At 41.4% G+C, this 17,736-nt stretch overlaps 1 protein-coding gene across 1 annotated transcript; it reads left to right on the top strand.

Moving 5' to 3' along the window:
* The first annotated feature begins 958 nt into the window (after positions 1-958).
* LOC107762228 (uncharacterized) lies at positions 959-6,890 on the top strand. The gene is made up of 7 exons (XM_016580572.2): positions 959-1,336; positions 1,436-1,568; positions 2,207-2,310; positions 3,296-3,467; positions 3,598-3,738; positions 3,819-4,050; positions 4,142-6,890. The coding sequence occupies exons 1-7, from the start codon at positions 1,269-1,271 to the stop codon at positions 6,718-6,720; spliced, it is 3,429 nt and encodes a 1,142-aa protein (XP_016436058.1). The 5' UTR covers positions 959-1,268; the 3' UTR covers positions 6,721-6,890.
* Positions 6,891-17,736: the final 10,846 nt, after the last annotated feature.

Here is a 17,736-nt window from a genome sequence, read left to right as displayed (position 1 = left end):
AGCATTTCATTGTACCTTACTCTCATCTAAATGTTTAAATAATTAATTTTATATAATTTGGTCCCTTTGTTGGCTATCTTTGGTGTGCACATGTAATAGAGGCAAAACTAAAAATTTCGATAAAGTTATTCAAACAAAATATATATACATAATAATAATAATTCTCAACTAGTAGGTATCACATATATGAATTTTTCTCTTTCACCGTGGCGCACGACATGACTAAATCATTTTAAGCGATCTTCTTTCATTTTGTCTTTAATGTGTGCTGCTTACACCTTTGACGAATGTGATGAATCTTATCTAATCTTGTGTGTCGCACATCTATCTTAGCATTCACATTTCTACAACACTCATCTTGTGGATAACATAGCCAATCTTATCGCGGTTCTGTAGAGCATACCGTTCACCTTGGTAGGCATCTCATGCTGATAAAACTTGCAGTGCATGTAGCCGTGAGTCTTACTTCTACTTATTTTAGAACGCTTACTTTCTAAAGTGTCGCTCCATTGCTCAAGCTTTTAGCTGACACCCTCGCTAGTTTCGTCAATTAACACAATATCATAAGCAAACGGCATACATTATAGGATTGGGACCTCATCTTGTATTTTATTGGTTAGCTCATCCATATCTAGGGTAAATAAGTAGGGGCTTATTGCAAAATTGTGATATAAACCCAGTGTTAAAGAAAACTAGAAAATAAATAGTGAATCCGACCAGTGCAATTTTAATTTTTTTTGTCCTTAAACTCCATATTCGATGAAACACAACAGAAGTAATATATAGTACTCCTATATTACTGTTCTTTTAGGCAAAAAAAGAAAAAAGAAAAAAGAAAAAGAACTTGCAAACTATGGTGAAATGATATCTTAGAATTGACCTAGTAATAAGTTAGAACAAGTCTAAATAACCACAATTATTAGTAACCAGATGTAATGATCTGCAGAGAAACGTCCTTATTGACATTTCAATTTAATTTTGCGGGTGGTCAATTACATGATTATTTCCTTAACCCCACCCTCGTTTTCATTAAAGTCAAGTCTTGCTTCGTTAACCGAATCAGATCCTTCTTTGAAACTACCCCATCCATTTCCTTAGGAGTATTATTCTTTAAAGCTTTTCCATTAAATTCCAATCCACTATCTGCAGTTTCCCAAATACCCTAATTTCCATCGATCCATTCAATCGCAAAACTTTTTTTTTCCATCAAAGTTGCTGCTTCAATTCTGGATTTGATTGTGGGCCTTGAAAACACATAGATAAAAACAATGAAGAAGTCGAATTTTTTAAGAAGTTCAAAAGAAATGCTCACCAAGAGCTTCAATTCCGCCAAATGGTAATTTCGGTCAACTCCCCATAGCTGTTGGTTGATTTGAATTTATGTGGTAGGCGTATACCGGAGAATTGATATTGATCTTTGTGGAATTTTTTGCAGTAAGACGTCGTTAAAGCTGGCGTCATCAAGGTTGAAATTGTTGAAGAACAAGAAGGAAGTGGCAGTGAAGCAGATGAAAAGAGAAGTGGCGCAGTTGCTCGATTCTGGCCAGGACCGGACTGCCCGAATTCGCGTAAGTCATACTCTTCTTTATGCCGTGTAATTCTTCTCTGCCAATAAGGTTAAAAAACGAGCTTTTGCCTACCTAATTACATGTAATTATATTCTTTGCTATGGTGTTCTGTTGATTGAATTTGGTTGTCAGATAATACTAACTTTGTATAAAAATTTCGTGATATGATCTTGATCCAATCATGAAAATTGGAAAGGCACATTGGATGATTAGATACTTGCAAGCGGACATTCAAATAGTTCGCCCTGTGGATACCATGCATTTGATGCACTTACTGAATAGCTGGCCTTGGGATCAGTAGTAGGATTCTGCTTTAGCTATCACAATGCTAGATAATTAGTGGCATATCAGAAATGAGGTGCAGTCTTGGCACTAGGGTAGCAGCCAAATGATGCATCTTTAGACTGTGTGCCAAAGCATGGAATATGCATGCTCGTCTGGGATAATTCAAGCGGTATCTTCACATCATAAAAACTTTACTTCTGCTAGCTTAAGTTATATTCTTGAATCTAATTGCAATACCTGGTAAGTTCTATAGCCGTAGTTAATAAGTTAAACATGTGTATGTGTGTGAGTGTGTGTATCTCAGATTTGGCTTTTGAGTATAATATCTCATCTATCTCATACTTTAATTTTAGGTGGAACATGTAGTTAGGGAGGAGAAGATGATAGCAGCATATGATCTTATTGAGATTTACTGCGAACTGATCGTGGCACGCTTGCCTATTATTGAGTCACAAAAGTAAGTTGGTTTTGTGGACGATGTTTCTTTAGCATTATGTTAGTCTCTATCTGCATGAGATATGTGCATGACACAGCACCTTGTTTATATGAAATCTCGCCTTACACTTGCAGTCAGATGTGATTTGCTTGTAGCTGGCCTATAACTCCTCTGATGAACTCAAACCCAAGAATAAAATAAAATAATGTTGCTCGGACTCCTCATTTTGCTAGGTAGTCGCGTTACTTAACTTTCCTTGTCTAGTCCAATTGTTAGTCTCACTGTAGTAATCTGTTAACTCTCTTTATCCTGAAGTACTGCTCTCCCTGCCAGCTTTGATCTAAACCATAACAGGGAGAGGACATTCCGCTCTGAACTCTACTCTATCGCTAGCTTCTTCTTAGACATATAGGAATTTGTTATCTTACTTATATTTTAGTCATGCTCTTTGTGTGTTGGCTTCTATGGTGTTTTGGATTTACTATGTGGATTGTAGTGATGATGGTGATGTCAGCCGTAGAATCATGACCGGATAAGATATTTATAGCTGTGCATATCTTGATCTTTTAATATCTGAAAAAAATCTCTTCGGTGTGAGATTTTGAGCTGAGCCCCCTTTGTCGACAAGACTATTAGCTGTTGGAAGCTGCAGTAAACTATTATTCTGTCCCTTAAACTAGCCAAAGTTTGTTAAGTCCATTAAACAGTGTTTGCAAGAACCTTTGTGAAGGGAATTCCTTTTTCTTTTTTCACATTTACTCGTCCCTGTTGAAGAATATATCCTTTCCATCACTGTTTTTATGTACTTTACTGTTTGATTTATTTTCCTGGCTCTCATATTTTTACGAATCCAAATTGAGGGTACTTTCTGCTATTTTACATGGAATATCAGCTTTAGCAGTGGCAAATAAAGAAATGCATTCTGTTTCCCAGGATTAACTCATGGCTAATGATTAAGTGTGATACCTTTGAAGGGTTTTCATATGTTATTGTCTGTGATGAACAGAAATTGCCCCATTGACTTGAAGGAAGCAATTACCAGTGTAGTGTTTGCTTCACCAAGGTGTGGAGACATACCAGAACTTCTAGATGTGCGGAAGCATTTTACTGCAAAGTACGGAAAAGAATTTATCAGTGCAGCAGTTGAGCTCCGTCCTGATTGTGGAGTTAGCCGCATGGTAAATTTGCAGTATCCCCGGTCAACAATTGAAAATTTGACTTTTAATATGAAGATAATGAACTATTTATATTTCTCAAATTCAGTAACATAGTGCTCTTAATTATTGTCTTTTGACTGTTGTACTTTAGTTGGTTGAGAAGTTATCTGCCAAGGCACCTGATGGGCAGACCAAAATCAGAATCTTGGGAGCAATTGCTGTGGAACATGGTGTTCAATGGGATCCTAAATCAGCAGAGGAGGCGGAGTCAGTGCCTCCAAATGACTTGCTGGTATGATACTTTTTCCATTGATGACTAAGATGGAGCAAGTTATTATGCCTTTATTGACTTCACTGGTCAAAATTGTCCAGAATGGATCTGGTAGTTTACAGAAAGCCGGTAACATCCATGAAGACCCTCCTCATTCTGAAGCTGCGGATGTGAGAACTCCACTTGATCACGGTAATAGGCCTAATGCATCTCCAAATATCCCAGAGCAGAATGCGAGTTCCTCACCGAGGACCCAAAACTTTGTCTCTGCACATGGTGGTGGCAGAGGCATAGCACCATCTTCTAATTATCATCATGGAGTTGGTCCTTCAGGTTAGTATCATTCATATGCTAGAATACAACCTGTACAGTTTGGTTCTCCAACTGCAAAATTATGTTAATTATGGTTGTTCATGGCTCTTAGGGTTTAGAGATGAAGGGTTGGAAGCAGAGCAATCATTTCCTGCAGATGGTAATTTTTCTGTTGGCAGGCAGAATTGGAACATGGAATTTAAGGATGCTACCTCTGCTGCTCAAGCAGCGGCTGTGTCTGCAGAACGTGCAAGCCTAGCCGCCAGAGCTGCTGCAGAACTTTCAAGGTTTACAAGGCAATATTCCTCAGAATCTCAGAGGTCTGAAGTACAGTCATCAGGAGGCAGAGGACCAGGAAGGTACGATACAAGTTCCCGTGAACAGTTTCACAAAGATTCATCAACCAGCTCTTTACCTGATAGAAATCCTAGGTTTCAAAATGAAAGGATCGGTAGTTTGCAACACGAAGATCTGGCCAGAGCGAGAAGACAATTTCATGATGATAATTATGGTACTTCAGTAGTTGGAGAACCAGGAAAGTATGATACTTCCAGCATCCATGAACATTTTCCTAAAGATCCAGTGATCAGCTCTTCACCCGATAGAAACTCAAGGTTTCAACATGAAAGGACGGATGGTTTGCAACGCGATAATCTATCTAGAGTAACAAGACATCACAATGAAAGTCATGGCACTTCGGATAGGCCTGGGTCACAAGTCCCCTCAGGTTCCACAGGCTCAATTAATAATGATAATTCATTCTCTAGCCTTGAAGAAGGTGATAGGTATATGCAGAAAAGCTTATCAAAAGAGGACAGTAGAGACAAAATGATTATGAAGAATGATTCAACTGGGAGAACTGAATCTCAATCCATGAGTGGCTTTGAGAATGATTCAACTGAGAACTTCAATTATTTTGGAGAAAAAACTACTACAAAAGATCCAAAAATCAATTCTTCTGATTCTTATTTAAGCACTTCTGATTTTGGTGAAAATATTCCTCATTCTAGTCACCGAAGTTTTGGATATGATGCGACTAATGATCCGTATACTGGTGTTTACCAAGGTCATGTTCCCAGTGAAACCGTTAATAAGAATTCTCATGATTCTGCCTCTGTTGCTTTTGACGATTCTGGTTCAGAAGATGAGGATCATATTAAGTTTGACTCGGATCCTGTATATGATGACCAGCAGGCCAAACTTTATTTTCCATCGCCAGAAAGGAAATCACCTACTTACGACTCCGCAAATAAAAACTCGTGGAGCTTTCACTATGACAAATCACCGGAGAAGTCTCCTTTGTCATCAGAAATCTTTGTGGAAAGGCACTCTCCTCAATTATCTGAAAACTTGGTTGCCTCTGGTAACGATTCACGACCAGAGAATGTTGTGCCAACCTTTGACGATTCTGATTGTATGAATTCCGAAAGTGACAGCGAGATGGTCCGCTCCCCGATTGGGAGGTCAAAAGATATTCAAAATGTCCCCTATGAACATGCATGGAATCATGACTCACCAAGATCCTCCTCCTTGTCCGACAAAATGGTGTCCGGAGGAGTGCAAAGACAAGTTAAAGGTGATAAAAGTGACTCACTTAGTTTCAGTTCAGAAGATGAGCATAAGCATAAAAAATCCCAAGATAGAAAGGACGACGGCAGTGCCCCAGCTTTGCCCAGGACACAGACAGATGATGGTAGTTTAGCTTCTTCAGTCTCTGGTTTCGAAAAGGAATTGACATTTGGGAAGTTAACAGGTGGTCTTAAGCACAAAGGTCATATCCCTCCACCTTACATAAGGAGCCAGTTAAATAATGTTTCATCTTCAGTAGAGAAACCTCAGGAAAGTCCCGAGTTGAGGTCACAAGCTGTTGCCCCCCCTAAGAGTTCCGTTGGTTTAGGAGTGAGGATGAAAAGAGACGAGAAGTCAAGCTCAAGATTGGAAGGCACCCGTTCTGATTCAGACACTGACAGTTCTGATGATGATTTTTCACAAGAGACTTCAAGTTACAGACAAAAAACAGGAAGAAAAGTTAATACAAAACATGCGGTCTTACGAGGTTCAACTACATATTTTGATTCTGATAGCAGTGATTCCGAGGTTGGTCCTAAAGAGCAATCTCTTGCTGGTAGAAGTCAATTGGGTAGTGGATTCTCTCGTAGGACTAAAGCCTCTTCCTCCAGCTTAGATACAAACTTTTCCTCTAAGTTTAAAATGAGCTATGAAGCAGCTGTTAATTCCGACTCGGGTTCAGACAGAAAATCCAGCAGGAACTCATTCAGTGCTAAAGTACAGGAACACCAGAAACCTGTCATGAATTCTTATGTTGCTGATACACAAGTACCGCAGAGACTGACCAGGAATTTTGACAGTGGTGAGATACATGAAGCCCCATCAGATAAAAGGAAGAGTTCGGAGCAGCCCAGCGTTAGACCCACAGTTTCAAGGCCTAATTCACAGCCCAAGATCACATCACAGGAAGGGAGTCGGAAGTCAAGGGTGGAACAACCATCAAGCTCTGCCCAAATGGCAGCAACATCAGGTAGCAATGATGCTCTAAAGGCACCAGCCTCGAGTGGGAACAAATTTTCCAGAGAGGATAGTATGAATAAAGCTAGTCATGTACATCCAAAGCTGCCTGATTATGATGATATAGCTGCCAAACTGCAGGCGCTTCGAATGAATCCCAAGTGAAGATTGTCTTTTAGCTTTGTGTATGTCAAAATGGAGACAATTTTCTTACAGTATGTTTCATACCTAAGAGATTCCGATACAATATAGTATTTGTTTATAGTTTGCAAATAATTCCTTCATTCATTTGATGTAACAATAAGTTTGGTTTATATGAAAACTTGAAGTTATACTGTGTAGACGACTCAAGTTTTTTCGTTGTAACTTATCGATATTCATCTGAAAATGACTTGCGTTGTACTCCAGACAGGTATGTTTTTCTGTTTTATAGTTGGCTCATTATTTACCAAACTTATCCAAATTAGAAGCCGTGGTAACAAGTCCAGAATGTTTGTCATTTATGAAAAGGCTAGTGAGGAAGTGCCCATGCTAGTATGCTACACAGGCCCCAGCCTAGCATAACGTTATTTTTTTGTATTTCTTATTTATACCTTCTTTGGAAGCTTATTAGTAAGATTTAATTCTTTCCTAATACGAAGATTTTGAAATGGAATTAAACACATCTTCAGATACCTCCGAAGAACCATTGATGTGGATTTTTTCCCCCAAATGAATCAAAATCACAACTGATTAGTTATGCAAATACGGAATATTTGTCTGACCCACACAAAAGTCGATCTAAAACAAAAGCTATTTATTTACATTTGGGAGGGGAGGGAGTGCAACTATATCATGATGTTCAACCTAACAAAAAATTAATTACCACTTCTTCAAATTATGTAGAAATAATAGTTATTCATGAAGCAAATCATGAATATATTTGGCTGAGATCAGTGATTCCAGTGCATGTGTGCCATTTCTTTGAAAAAAGAGATATCAACTATGAAGATAATAATGTATGCACAGAGCCACAGCTCAACTGAAATACATATATTTAGTTAAGTCATCACTTTATACTTGTAACCTTTGGAATGTATAGCTCTGTCTCCTCTCTATAGTTCTTGTATGCATCTTCCAATTTACTCTTTAAATATTATTTTACAACATTAAGGCATATTTAATTGACTGATTAATGGATCTATTAGTCTATTGATATGAGATGATTATTCATTTGCTACATCTTGATGAATGGCATCTAGCAGACAAAATACTCTTAAAGCCACTCCAAACAAGCAGCAAAGAAACAAAAATATGAGACTAGTAGAAAAATAAAGCTAATCAGTCCCATTATTGCCTCTTTTTGTCCACTGATTATTTTAGATTTTTATTTTTGGAAAGTATATTTTTGGATTCTCTCTGTGGTACTATCACGGTATGCAGGCACCTTTAAATAATGATCACAGTTTAGAAAAAGAAAAAAAAAAAGTGAAGCAAATTAATAACATATTCGTACACCCCATGACAATGAAAAATACAGATAATGGGTCACATGCCTTCCCCTTATTCGGCTGGTAAAGTGGTACTAGTACAACCAACAGCACATATATCACATAGATATGAAAGCAAACAAAAAATCATATATTGAATAGTAAATATATAAATCTGTTCATGATTATTCCAAAGAGATACTAAATTTAAAAACTTTTATTAAATCCGTATTTATTATTCTTGTATCATGGAGGTCATTGGACTAACTACAATATTAATGAAATTCTCATAAACCATTTACAAATATCATTATCATTGACAGTCGAGTAATGTGATGTTGTCTTGTAGCTTGGATGACAATCAAGCAAATAGAATATTGTTACCTTTGCTTAAAGTAGCAAAATTTAAGGCAAATCGGGGAAGAAAATCAATCAAAATGAGATTATTTTGAATATCAAAGTCCAAATTAATTAAGAAAAAGGGGGAAAAAGACAGCTAAAGAAAGATATGATTGTCCACTGAAGAATGAAGAAATGATTAGTCAAACTTTTATTCGGTGAACAAATGATTGATAATTGGAGTAAAGAAGATGGTCAAGCCATAACTACTGTATTTTAGCTTCTAAGGCCATGTTACTACATCCATTATAATTATTCCTAAAAAGCAATTTCATAAAATGAAAAATAAAATATCTAATGGTGGGACCTGCTCCTGGTAGAATATAAACATCTAGTTATTGGAATTGGAACATCTTCGTCAGTCAAAACCACACGTGGCCCTCAGTTCTTGACTTACCTTACCTGTATGGCTGTATTTATCGTTCTATTAATACATCATATTCCTTTACAATTTTAAAATTAAAAAAATAGTCTTCTTAAATTTTGTATGTGTAAGAGACAATTCTTTTATGTATAAAATAAAAAAATAGAGTCATAAAACTAAAAATAAATGTGTAAAGCCACAAAACCAATTAATCCGTATTTACCCCCAGAAATCTAATTATGACAGAACAAAATTACAATATCTGTTTGCCTTTTTGGGCGGAGGAGCCCGGATAAATTGCAAAACAAAGAAAAGGAAGGGAGCAGTAAAAGTGATTTTAAAAAAAAATTTAAATAAATACTTTTGTTTTTTTTTTAAAATGTCACATTTTTTACAATAAATTCAGTTTATTAAAATGATTAATATTACCCGAGAAGTTGAATTAGAAAAAATAAAAACAAACAAAGAAAAATATGAAACAGTCGAAGTTTTTCATTATATATATTCCATAAAATAAATAAATAAATAAAAGAGAGAGAGAGGGGTTAGATAAGAGATGTAATAGCTGGAAAAGGTAGTAAGGTACAGCATAAACTCGTTGAAAAATTGCATTAGAATCTCATGATGATTTGTGCTCTATTTTATTTGACATCAATCACGGTGAAGGATGGTGTTTTGTGTTTACAATGGTAATTACAGATTGCAATACTTCCATACAGGGGTATCAAATGGGCGTGTTTGGTCAATTTTGGGCGGGTCAAAATGTGTTGAGTCAATTCGACCCACCCAAAAGTTACTTGGGTCAAGATGAGTTAAAATTCGGGTCATAACCCAACCCGCTCAACTCTTATTAAACTTTAATTAATATGTTTTATTTTCTTTAAATTGTATAATTACTAAATAAGGCTTTTTTGCTTTTGTTATGGTCATATTTAAAATATTAAACAAAAAATAAAATTATTTCTAAGATATTTTGACAAACTTACTGTTACGCGGCGCCTTCCTGAGATTCCTTGGAAGGGCGACGTAAGGCTAAGCAACTGATGTCAGTGCAGTTGCTGTCCGCCAACTGAGGTCCCCTCCGTACGCTAGACTAGATTGTCAGTGCCGTACGGGAAAACCAATGTCAAGAGAAATTGAGAGAACAAGAATGAGTATTGAGAATGAAAGAAAGCTTGATTGCATTAATGAAAGCTATTACAGAAAGGAAATGCGGTGTCGAGGGGGAGAGACACCAGTACAGAGAATTGTTTGCTTGCTAGAAAGTTTTGATTGTTTGGTCCCCCTTAATAATGCTTAAAAAAAATAATCCAAAGCTACAAGACTAGACTTGATTAAGCTAGAGAAACATAATGAAATTACATGGAATAAAACTACTCTATATTTACAATGAAAAAGACTTAGTTTGCTATAAGGCAGAAAACAGGGTCGTTGTCGGCAGCATAGTCTTTGGCATCAGGATCTGCGCGCGCGGCGCTGTTGGCATCTGCCTGCGGTTGGGCGCTGGCGCGGGATATCGGTGGGGCAACAGAGGCACATGCGCGCTTGTCACTTGGCGCGACCAAGACCACGGGGCCGTCCGTGGCGCTAGGCATTGGAAGGCTTGCTAGGACGCCACGGGGCGCGCCCAAGGGGTCATGGGGCACGGCTGGAAAGCCGCCCATGACATTCTCCCCCACCTGAGTTGGCGACGTCCTCGGCGCCTTACTTGCAAGATAATCTTCAATTAGGCTCTTGTAGGCTTTGAGGTTTGTTCCCCTCTCCCAAGTGTTCTCCTCTGTATCACAGCCCTGCCATTTCACCAAGAACTCCTGGTGATCTTTCCTTGAGGCATGAATCACTCTATCATCAAGGATAGCTTCAACACGCCTTTTCCCGGTTGAATTGGGCCCTCGAATACTGGGTATTGTGAGCTGGCTCCTTGAAGGATCCTCTGTATCTTCCCGAAAAGGTTTCAGGAGGCTGACATGAAAAACAGGATGAATTTTCCACCAAGCTGGGGTATCCACCCGGTATGCAACTTTCCCAATACGCCTTTCAATGGACAAGGGTCCAATATATTTTTGCAATAAGCGAGGGTCATGGACCCCTGCAAATAAGTAACGTTTTGGAATTTTGACCATCACTTTGTCTCCTACTTGGTATTCAACAAAGCGACGATTCTGATCAGCATGCCTCTTCATCCGCTTTTGAGCCTTGACAAGATAGCTCCGCACTATCTCCAAATTTTGCTTCCACTCTTTAGAGAAGCTAGCAGCTCGAGGAGATTTAGACATATTTGGTGCATTGACGGTGTGTGGGAGTAGCGGTTGTTGTCCGGTAACAATTTCAAAAGCGCTTTTGTTTGTACTAGAGCTCTTTTGTGAATTGAAACACAGTTGAGCAGCATCCAGAAGCTTCACCCAATTCTTCTGCGATCCGGTTACAAAATGACGCAAATATTCCTCCAACATACCATTGAACCGCTCCGTCTGGCCATCAGATTGCGGATGAAAACTTGAGCTGTGATTCAGCTTCGACCCAAGACACTTAAAGAGTTGGGTCCAAAAGTTGCTAGTGAAGCGTGAGTCACGATCACTAACAATATCTTTGGGTAGGCCCCAATATTTGACGACATGAGAGAAGAAGAGTCGAGCTGTATCTTCTGCTGATATATATTGTGGGGCAGCAATAAAGGTAGCATATTTGGAAAACCGATCTACCACAACCAAGATAGTTGTTAGATCTCCGACCTTGGGCAATCCGGTGATGAAATCCAGGGAAACACTTTCCCAAGGTCTCTTTGGGACAGCTAGTGGTTCCAAGAGTCCCGCCTGTGTTAAGCGGTCTGACTTGTCCTTCTGGCATACTAGACAAGTCTTCACATACTGAGCAACGTCATCGGCCATTTGAGGCCAATAATATGCACGGCGAAGTAACGCCATGGTGCGTTCTTCACCGGGATGGCCGGCCCACAGAGTATCATGACATTCCGCTAGAAGAGTCCTTCGTAGATCTCCTCCTTTAGGAACATAAAGTCGGTTCCCTTTCACTTTCAGAAAACCATCTTCCATGTAGAACTGGCGAGTCTTGCCTTGTCCTACCAAATCAACCAAATACTGTGAAGCAGGATCTCTGATGAGTAGATCTTGTATCTGGTCCTTGATGGAGGTGGCTACCTCGCTCCCCCTTAGGGTGGCGAGTAAGCACACTGATGCTAGATCAGCTCTCTGACTGAGCGCATCAGCAACATGATTGGTCTTCCCACTTCGGTATTCCAGGTTGAAGTGGAATTCAGCTAGGAGTTCCTGCCACCTGGCCTGTCGACCATTCAACTTCGGCTGGGTCATGAAATGGCTAACAGCTGTGTTATCTGTCTTGACCACGAACGGGGTTCCCAGCAGATAGTGCCTCTAGAGGCGCAAGCAGTGGACGACAGCCAATAATTCTTTCTCATGGGCGGCATAGCGCCGCTCTGCATCTTTTAGCTTCCGGCTCTCGTACGCCACAGGATGCCCTTCTTGTAGCAAGACGCCACCGAGGGCATAGTCAGATGCATCTGTTTGTACTTCGAATGGCTTGGCCAGATCAGGAAGGGCCAAGACGGGGCTACTAGACATAGCCGCTTTCAATGCGTTAAAGGCCTCCGCTCGCTTGGGTCCCCATTCCCAAGGCGTGATCTTCTTGAGGAGTTCTGTCAATGGTACTGCAATGAGGGAGTAGTTTTTCACGAATCGCCGATAGAAATTGCATAGACCAAGGAACGCCCTCAAGGCGTGGATATCCTTAGGTGGCGGCCAATCTGTGATTGCCTGAATCTTCTGCTGGTCCATCTTGATCCGCCCTTCCCCAATGACATGTCCGAGGAAGTCAATTTGCTTTTGAGCAAAGGAGCACTTAGATAGCTTCGCATATAGTTCATGCTCCCGCAATCGAGCTAGGACCTTCCGCAAGTGCATCAGGTGTTCCTCCAATGTTTGGCTATATACCACAATGTCATCCAAGTAGACCACCACGAATTCATCAATGTACTCCTGGAAGACTTGGTTCATCAAAGTGCAAAATGTAGCTGGGGCGTTAGTCAAGCCGAATGGCATAACTAGGAAATCGTATGACCCATATCTTGTCACACAGGTCGTCTTGTGCTCATCACCCTCTGCAATCCGAACTTGCCAATAACCTGTCTTCAGGTCTATTTTGGTGAACACTGTCGCACCACCCAGTCTATCGAACAAGTCTGCCATTAACGGAATAGGGTACTTGTTCTTCACAGTAATTTTGTTTAGAGCTCGATAGTCCACACAGAGTCGTAGACTACCATCATGTTTCTTTTGGAATAGCATAGGGGACCCGTATGGGGATTTGGAGGGCACGATAATCCCTGTGTCTAGCATTTCCTTCAACTGTCTCCGAAGTTCGGTGAGTTCGGGTTGTGACATTCTGTAAGGCGCCCGGGCAGGTGGCTTCGCGCCCGGCACCAGCTCAATTTCATGATCCACAGTGCGCCTAGGCGGTAGTCGCTTTGGCATGTCTTGTGGCATGACATCTTCAAACTCTAGTAGTAGCTCTTTCACGGGTTCAGGAATGGGACCCGAGGAGCATTCTACATCTTCGATGCAGAGGGTTGCCAGGAACGTAGGTTCGTTTCTTTTGACCCCCTTCTTCAACTGCAAGGCCGAGATGTTTTCAACGGCCATCTTCATGGGCATGCACGGGATAACGCAGGGCTTGGCCCCGTTTGCTCCCATCATCAGTAACATGTCAGCATACGGTACAGGCATGGTGTTGGTTTGCCTCAGGAATTCCAATCCAACTATCAACTCGAAGTCATCTATGATCACCACGCGCAAGTTGAATTTTCCTTCGTAAGGGCCAAGCTTCATCGGTACTTCTTTGGCTATTCCACCCACTGGCTGGGGAGGTGAGTTGATAGCCTTGACACGGCCTCTACCTTTCCCTACGACTAGACCAAGGCGCTCCACCTGAGTCGAGGCTAAGTAGTTGTGGGTAGCACCCGTGTCTACCATGGCCCGAATGGGCTTGCCATTCACCTTCATCTCAACGAACATTAAGGTCCTCTCGTGCTTAAGAGGAGTCTCATCATCCGCCTTCTTTTTCCCTTTCTTGGTGACGGGACATGGGTCCTTCTTCTTACGGATACCAGCACTAGTCTCTGCTAATGCCTCAGAAATGGAGCCAACAATTGCATTGAAGGCACCTACGGGTTCAGTCTGATCCGCATCGTCTGAATCGTCATCCGTCCCATCATCAAAAGTCTGATGGGCATTCATCTGTGCATGTGGGCACTCATTGTTCCAATGTGGTCCGCCACAATGACGGCACCCTGAAGGAGGCTTCCTCCCCCGATCATTGTTGTTAGATGCAGCACTGTTGCTGCCTGTGGAGGGAGCCTTAGGTTTGGTTGAGTTCCGATCTCCCCCACTTCTGCTAGGGCCACCATTGCTAGACTGGCCCCCTTTGAATCCCGCTCGGGTAGGCGGTTGAGGCCTATCCTTCCGAGCTTCCATTTGATAGTCCCCAAGGCATTCAGCTGCTTGGATCGCCTTGGGCAGGGTATCTACCCGTTGCCTTTGTAGCTCCATACGGGCATAAGGTTTCAGCCCTTCTAGGAAAGTGAAGAGCTTGTCTTTGTCCCCCATGTCGCGTATGCTTAGCATGAGCGCGGGGAATTCCCACACGTAGTCCCGCACAGATTTGGTCTGACGGAGCTCCCGTAGCTTTCTCCTTGAATTGTATTCAACATTTTCGGGGAAGAATTGTAGGCGGATGGCTGCCTTCAGTTCTACCCATGTTTCGAGAGCATCTTCACCGGCCTTGATGGCTTCGTATTTCACCCGCCACCAGAGTTTAGCATCACCCTGAAGATACATGGCAGCAGTTGCTACCTTCTTGGCTTCTTCTAGGCCCCCAACAGCATCAAAATATTGTTCGACATCAAAAATGAAATTCTCCACTTCCTTGGCATTCCTAGCTCCACTGTATGGCTTTGGCTCAGGAATTTTCAGTTTTTGTGTCGCGGAGGTGGGGTTTGCAGCGCCCCCGACCTGGTTTCCACCGCCTCGCAGTAGGCCCTGTAAGGCAGCATTGACAACATTGAGCTTGTCTGTCAAGTCGTCAATAGTTTGTTGCATGGCAGTCACCCTATCTGCCTCTTGTGCCCTGTAAGCTAAATCCTCGGCACGCTCCTGTTGGAGTCCCTCGAATTTGCCAAAAATTTCGGCTGCCTCTGTGGCTGCCGTTTGCCGATCTCCCTCGGAGTCCCGACTGATGTTTTCTATGTCAACTTCGGCCTGGAGCACCCTGCGGTCCAGGTCATCCAACCTTTGCCCTAGGATGGTTCTTAGTTCAGGCACCGTATCCATGATGGGCAGTAATCCGTCAACCGTCTGTTCAAGGGCCGCAATGCGGTCCCCATGATTCACCATGGTCAGAAATGGTGGTAATGGCAATGCGTTCCCTCGTCTGATGTCGAGCCTAGGCTCTGATACCAACTGTTATGCGGCGCCTTCCTGAGATTCCTTGGAAGGGCGACGTAAGGCTAAGCAACTGATGTCAGTGCAGTTGCTGTCCGCCAACTGAGGTCCCCTCCGTACGCTAGACTAGATTGTCAGTGCCGTACGGGAAAACCAATGTCAAGAGAAATTGAGAGAACAGGAATGAGAATTGAGAATGAAAGAAAGCTTGATTGCATTAATGAAAGCTATTACAGAAAGGAAATGCGGTGTCGAGGGGGAGAGACACTAGTACAGAGAATTGTTTGCTTGCTAGAAAGTTTTGATTGTTTGGTCCCCCTTAATAATGCTTAAAAAAAATAATCCAAAGCTACAAGACTAGACTTGATTAAGCTAGAGAAACATAATGAAATTACATGGAATAAAACTACTCTATATTTACAATGAAAAAGACTTAGTTTGCTATAAGGCAGAAAACAGGGCCGTTGTCGGCAGCATAGTCTTTGGCATCAGGATCTGCGCGCGCGACATTGTCTGCGCGCGCGGCGCTGTTGGCATCTGCCTGCGGTTGGGCGCTGGTGAGGGATATCGGTGGGGCAACAGAGGCACATGCGCGCTTGTCACTTGGCGCGACCAAGACCACGGGGCCGTCCGTGGCGCTAGGCATTGGAAGGCTTGCTAGGACGCCACGGGGCGCGCCCAAGGGGTCATGGGGCACGGCTGGAAAGCCGCCCATGACATTACTCATGGATTAATTTGGGTTAAAAATTAGCCCAACTTTAAATGGGTTGAAATGGGTTGGGTCAAGATGGGCTAAGTTCAATAAATGGGCGGGTCAATAACCAACCCAACCTTGGGCGGGTTGGGCGGGTCATTTGGGTTTGGGCCAAATTTGACAGCCCTACTTCCATATCTTACCAAATGAAGGTAAGGCTGTATTGTGGCAACCGGCCCAGGACCGCGGGCCTAATGGGCCGGGTCAACCGGGCCTGGGCTCTAGTGGTGTAAAAGCCCGTGGTGGGCCGGTTCAAGACATTTAGCCCGTGAGCTCGGGACCGGCAGGTGGGCCTGGGCCGGTTCAACCGGGCCCAACGGGCTCCAACGGCTAATTTTAAAAAAAAGACCAACGGTCAGATTTTTAAAATCTAGCCGTTGGCTTTCAAAATTTATCCGTTGGCCACTTTAAAAAATAGCTATTTGGCCCCCAAACTTTGCTTTAACCCCAAACTTTTTATAATTACACTTTTTCTCAATTCTCAACTATAAATACCCCCATTCTTTCATTTTAACTCACAAAATCATCAATCTCTCTCTAATTTTCTTCTATAATTGCTTGCTTTATTATTGCAATTTCGTGAAAAATTGTGAAGTTGGTGAATTGAAGTATTCAAGTCTTCAACGATATTCAATTTTCAAAAAGTTGTTCGTCAATTCGGTAAACGCGTTCCAACTCTTAAGTTTTAATATTATAGTTTTTTTTAGTTTTATTTAGTACAATTATAATTAATATGGCATTTTCTTTGAAAAATATTTTTGGTGGTAAGGGTAAGGGAAATCTAAAATTGGTGAATCTAGTAGCCAAGCTACTACTCTTCCTCCGGCTCCCCGACCCAGACCTGTTACCCGTCCTCCTCCACCTATTATTCTTGATAGTGATAACCCTTGTTTTCAATTTTTCGATAGTCAATTTTTCCATGATGTTGCACCGGGTCAACAATTAAATGAAGAAGTTATGAATGCTCTTTATCCTAATGAAACTATCTTTGAAAATGATGAGGAAAATGATGATTTAGATGAAACGCAATCGGATTTAGATGATACACCTACTAGTCCTGTTAATAACCCAACTGATGCCCCGCCTGACCCTCCTATAGTAACCCCTACTTTTAATAGACAACCTTCTAAACGGCCCGAAACATCTCTTGTTTGGCATTTTTTTACTCAACTAAGAGAAAAAAATAAGGCTAAGTGTAACACTTGTGGGTCTCAACTAGTTCATAAATTTACTGGAGACCGTAGCGATACGGGCAGTTTAACTAGACACATATTGAAACACCCTAGAGATAAAGCTAGATTTTTACAAATGAAAGCTGCGCAAGAGGGGACAAGTGTAGATAGTACGGTTAACCCTAGTACAGGTTCAAATCTAGTTCAACCGGGAATTAACACTGTTACCGGTGGCATTTTATATTATGATCCAAATAAAGATCGTGAAGAATTGGCAAAAATGGTTACTGTTATGTGCTTACCCTATAGTTTTCCTTCTAACCCTCATTTTGTGCATTATATTAGAAGAGTTTTTAATCCTACTTATAAAGGATGGCCTCGCGCAACCGTAAAGAGCGATATTTATAAATATAAACATGAATATGAACAATATTTGCGCTATTTATTTACTCATATAAATTGTCGCGTTGCTATTACTACTGATATTGGTAGAAGTGTTAATGACTGTGATTATCTAACTGTTACAAGTCATTGGATAGATGAGGAGTGG

Source organism: Nicotiana tabacum, chromosome 10, assembly GCF_000715075.1.
Source record: "Nicotiana tabacum cultivar K326 chromosome 10, ASM71507v2, whole genome shotgun sequence".
In the NCBI taxonomy this organism is placed as follows: Eukaryota; Viridiplantae; Streptophyta; class Magnoliopsida; order Solanales; family Solanaceae; genus Nicotiana; species Nicotiana tabacum.
The sequence above is the reverse complement of the archived record's forward strand: the minus strand, read 5'-3'. Positions and strand labels throughout refer to the sequence as shown.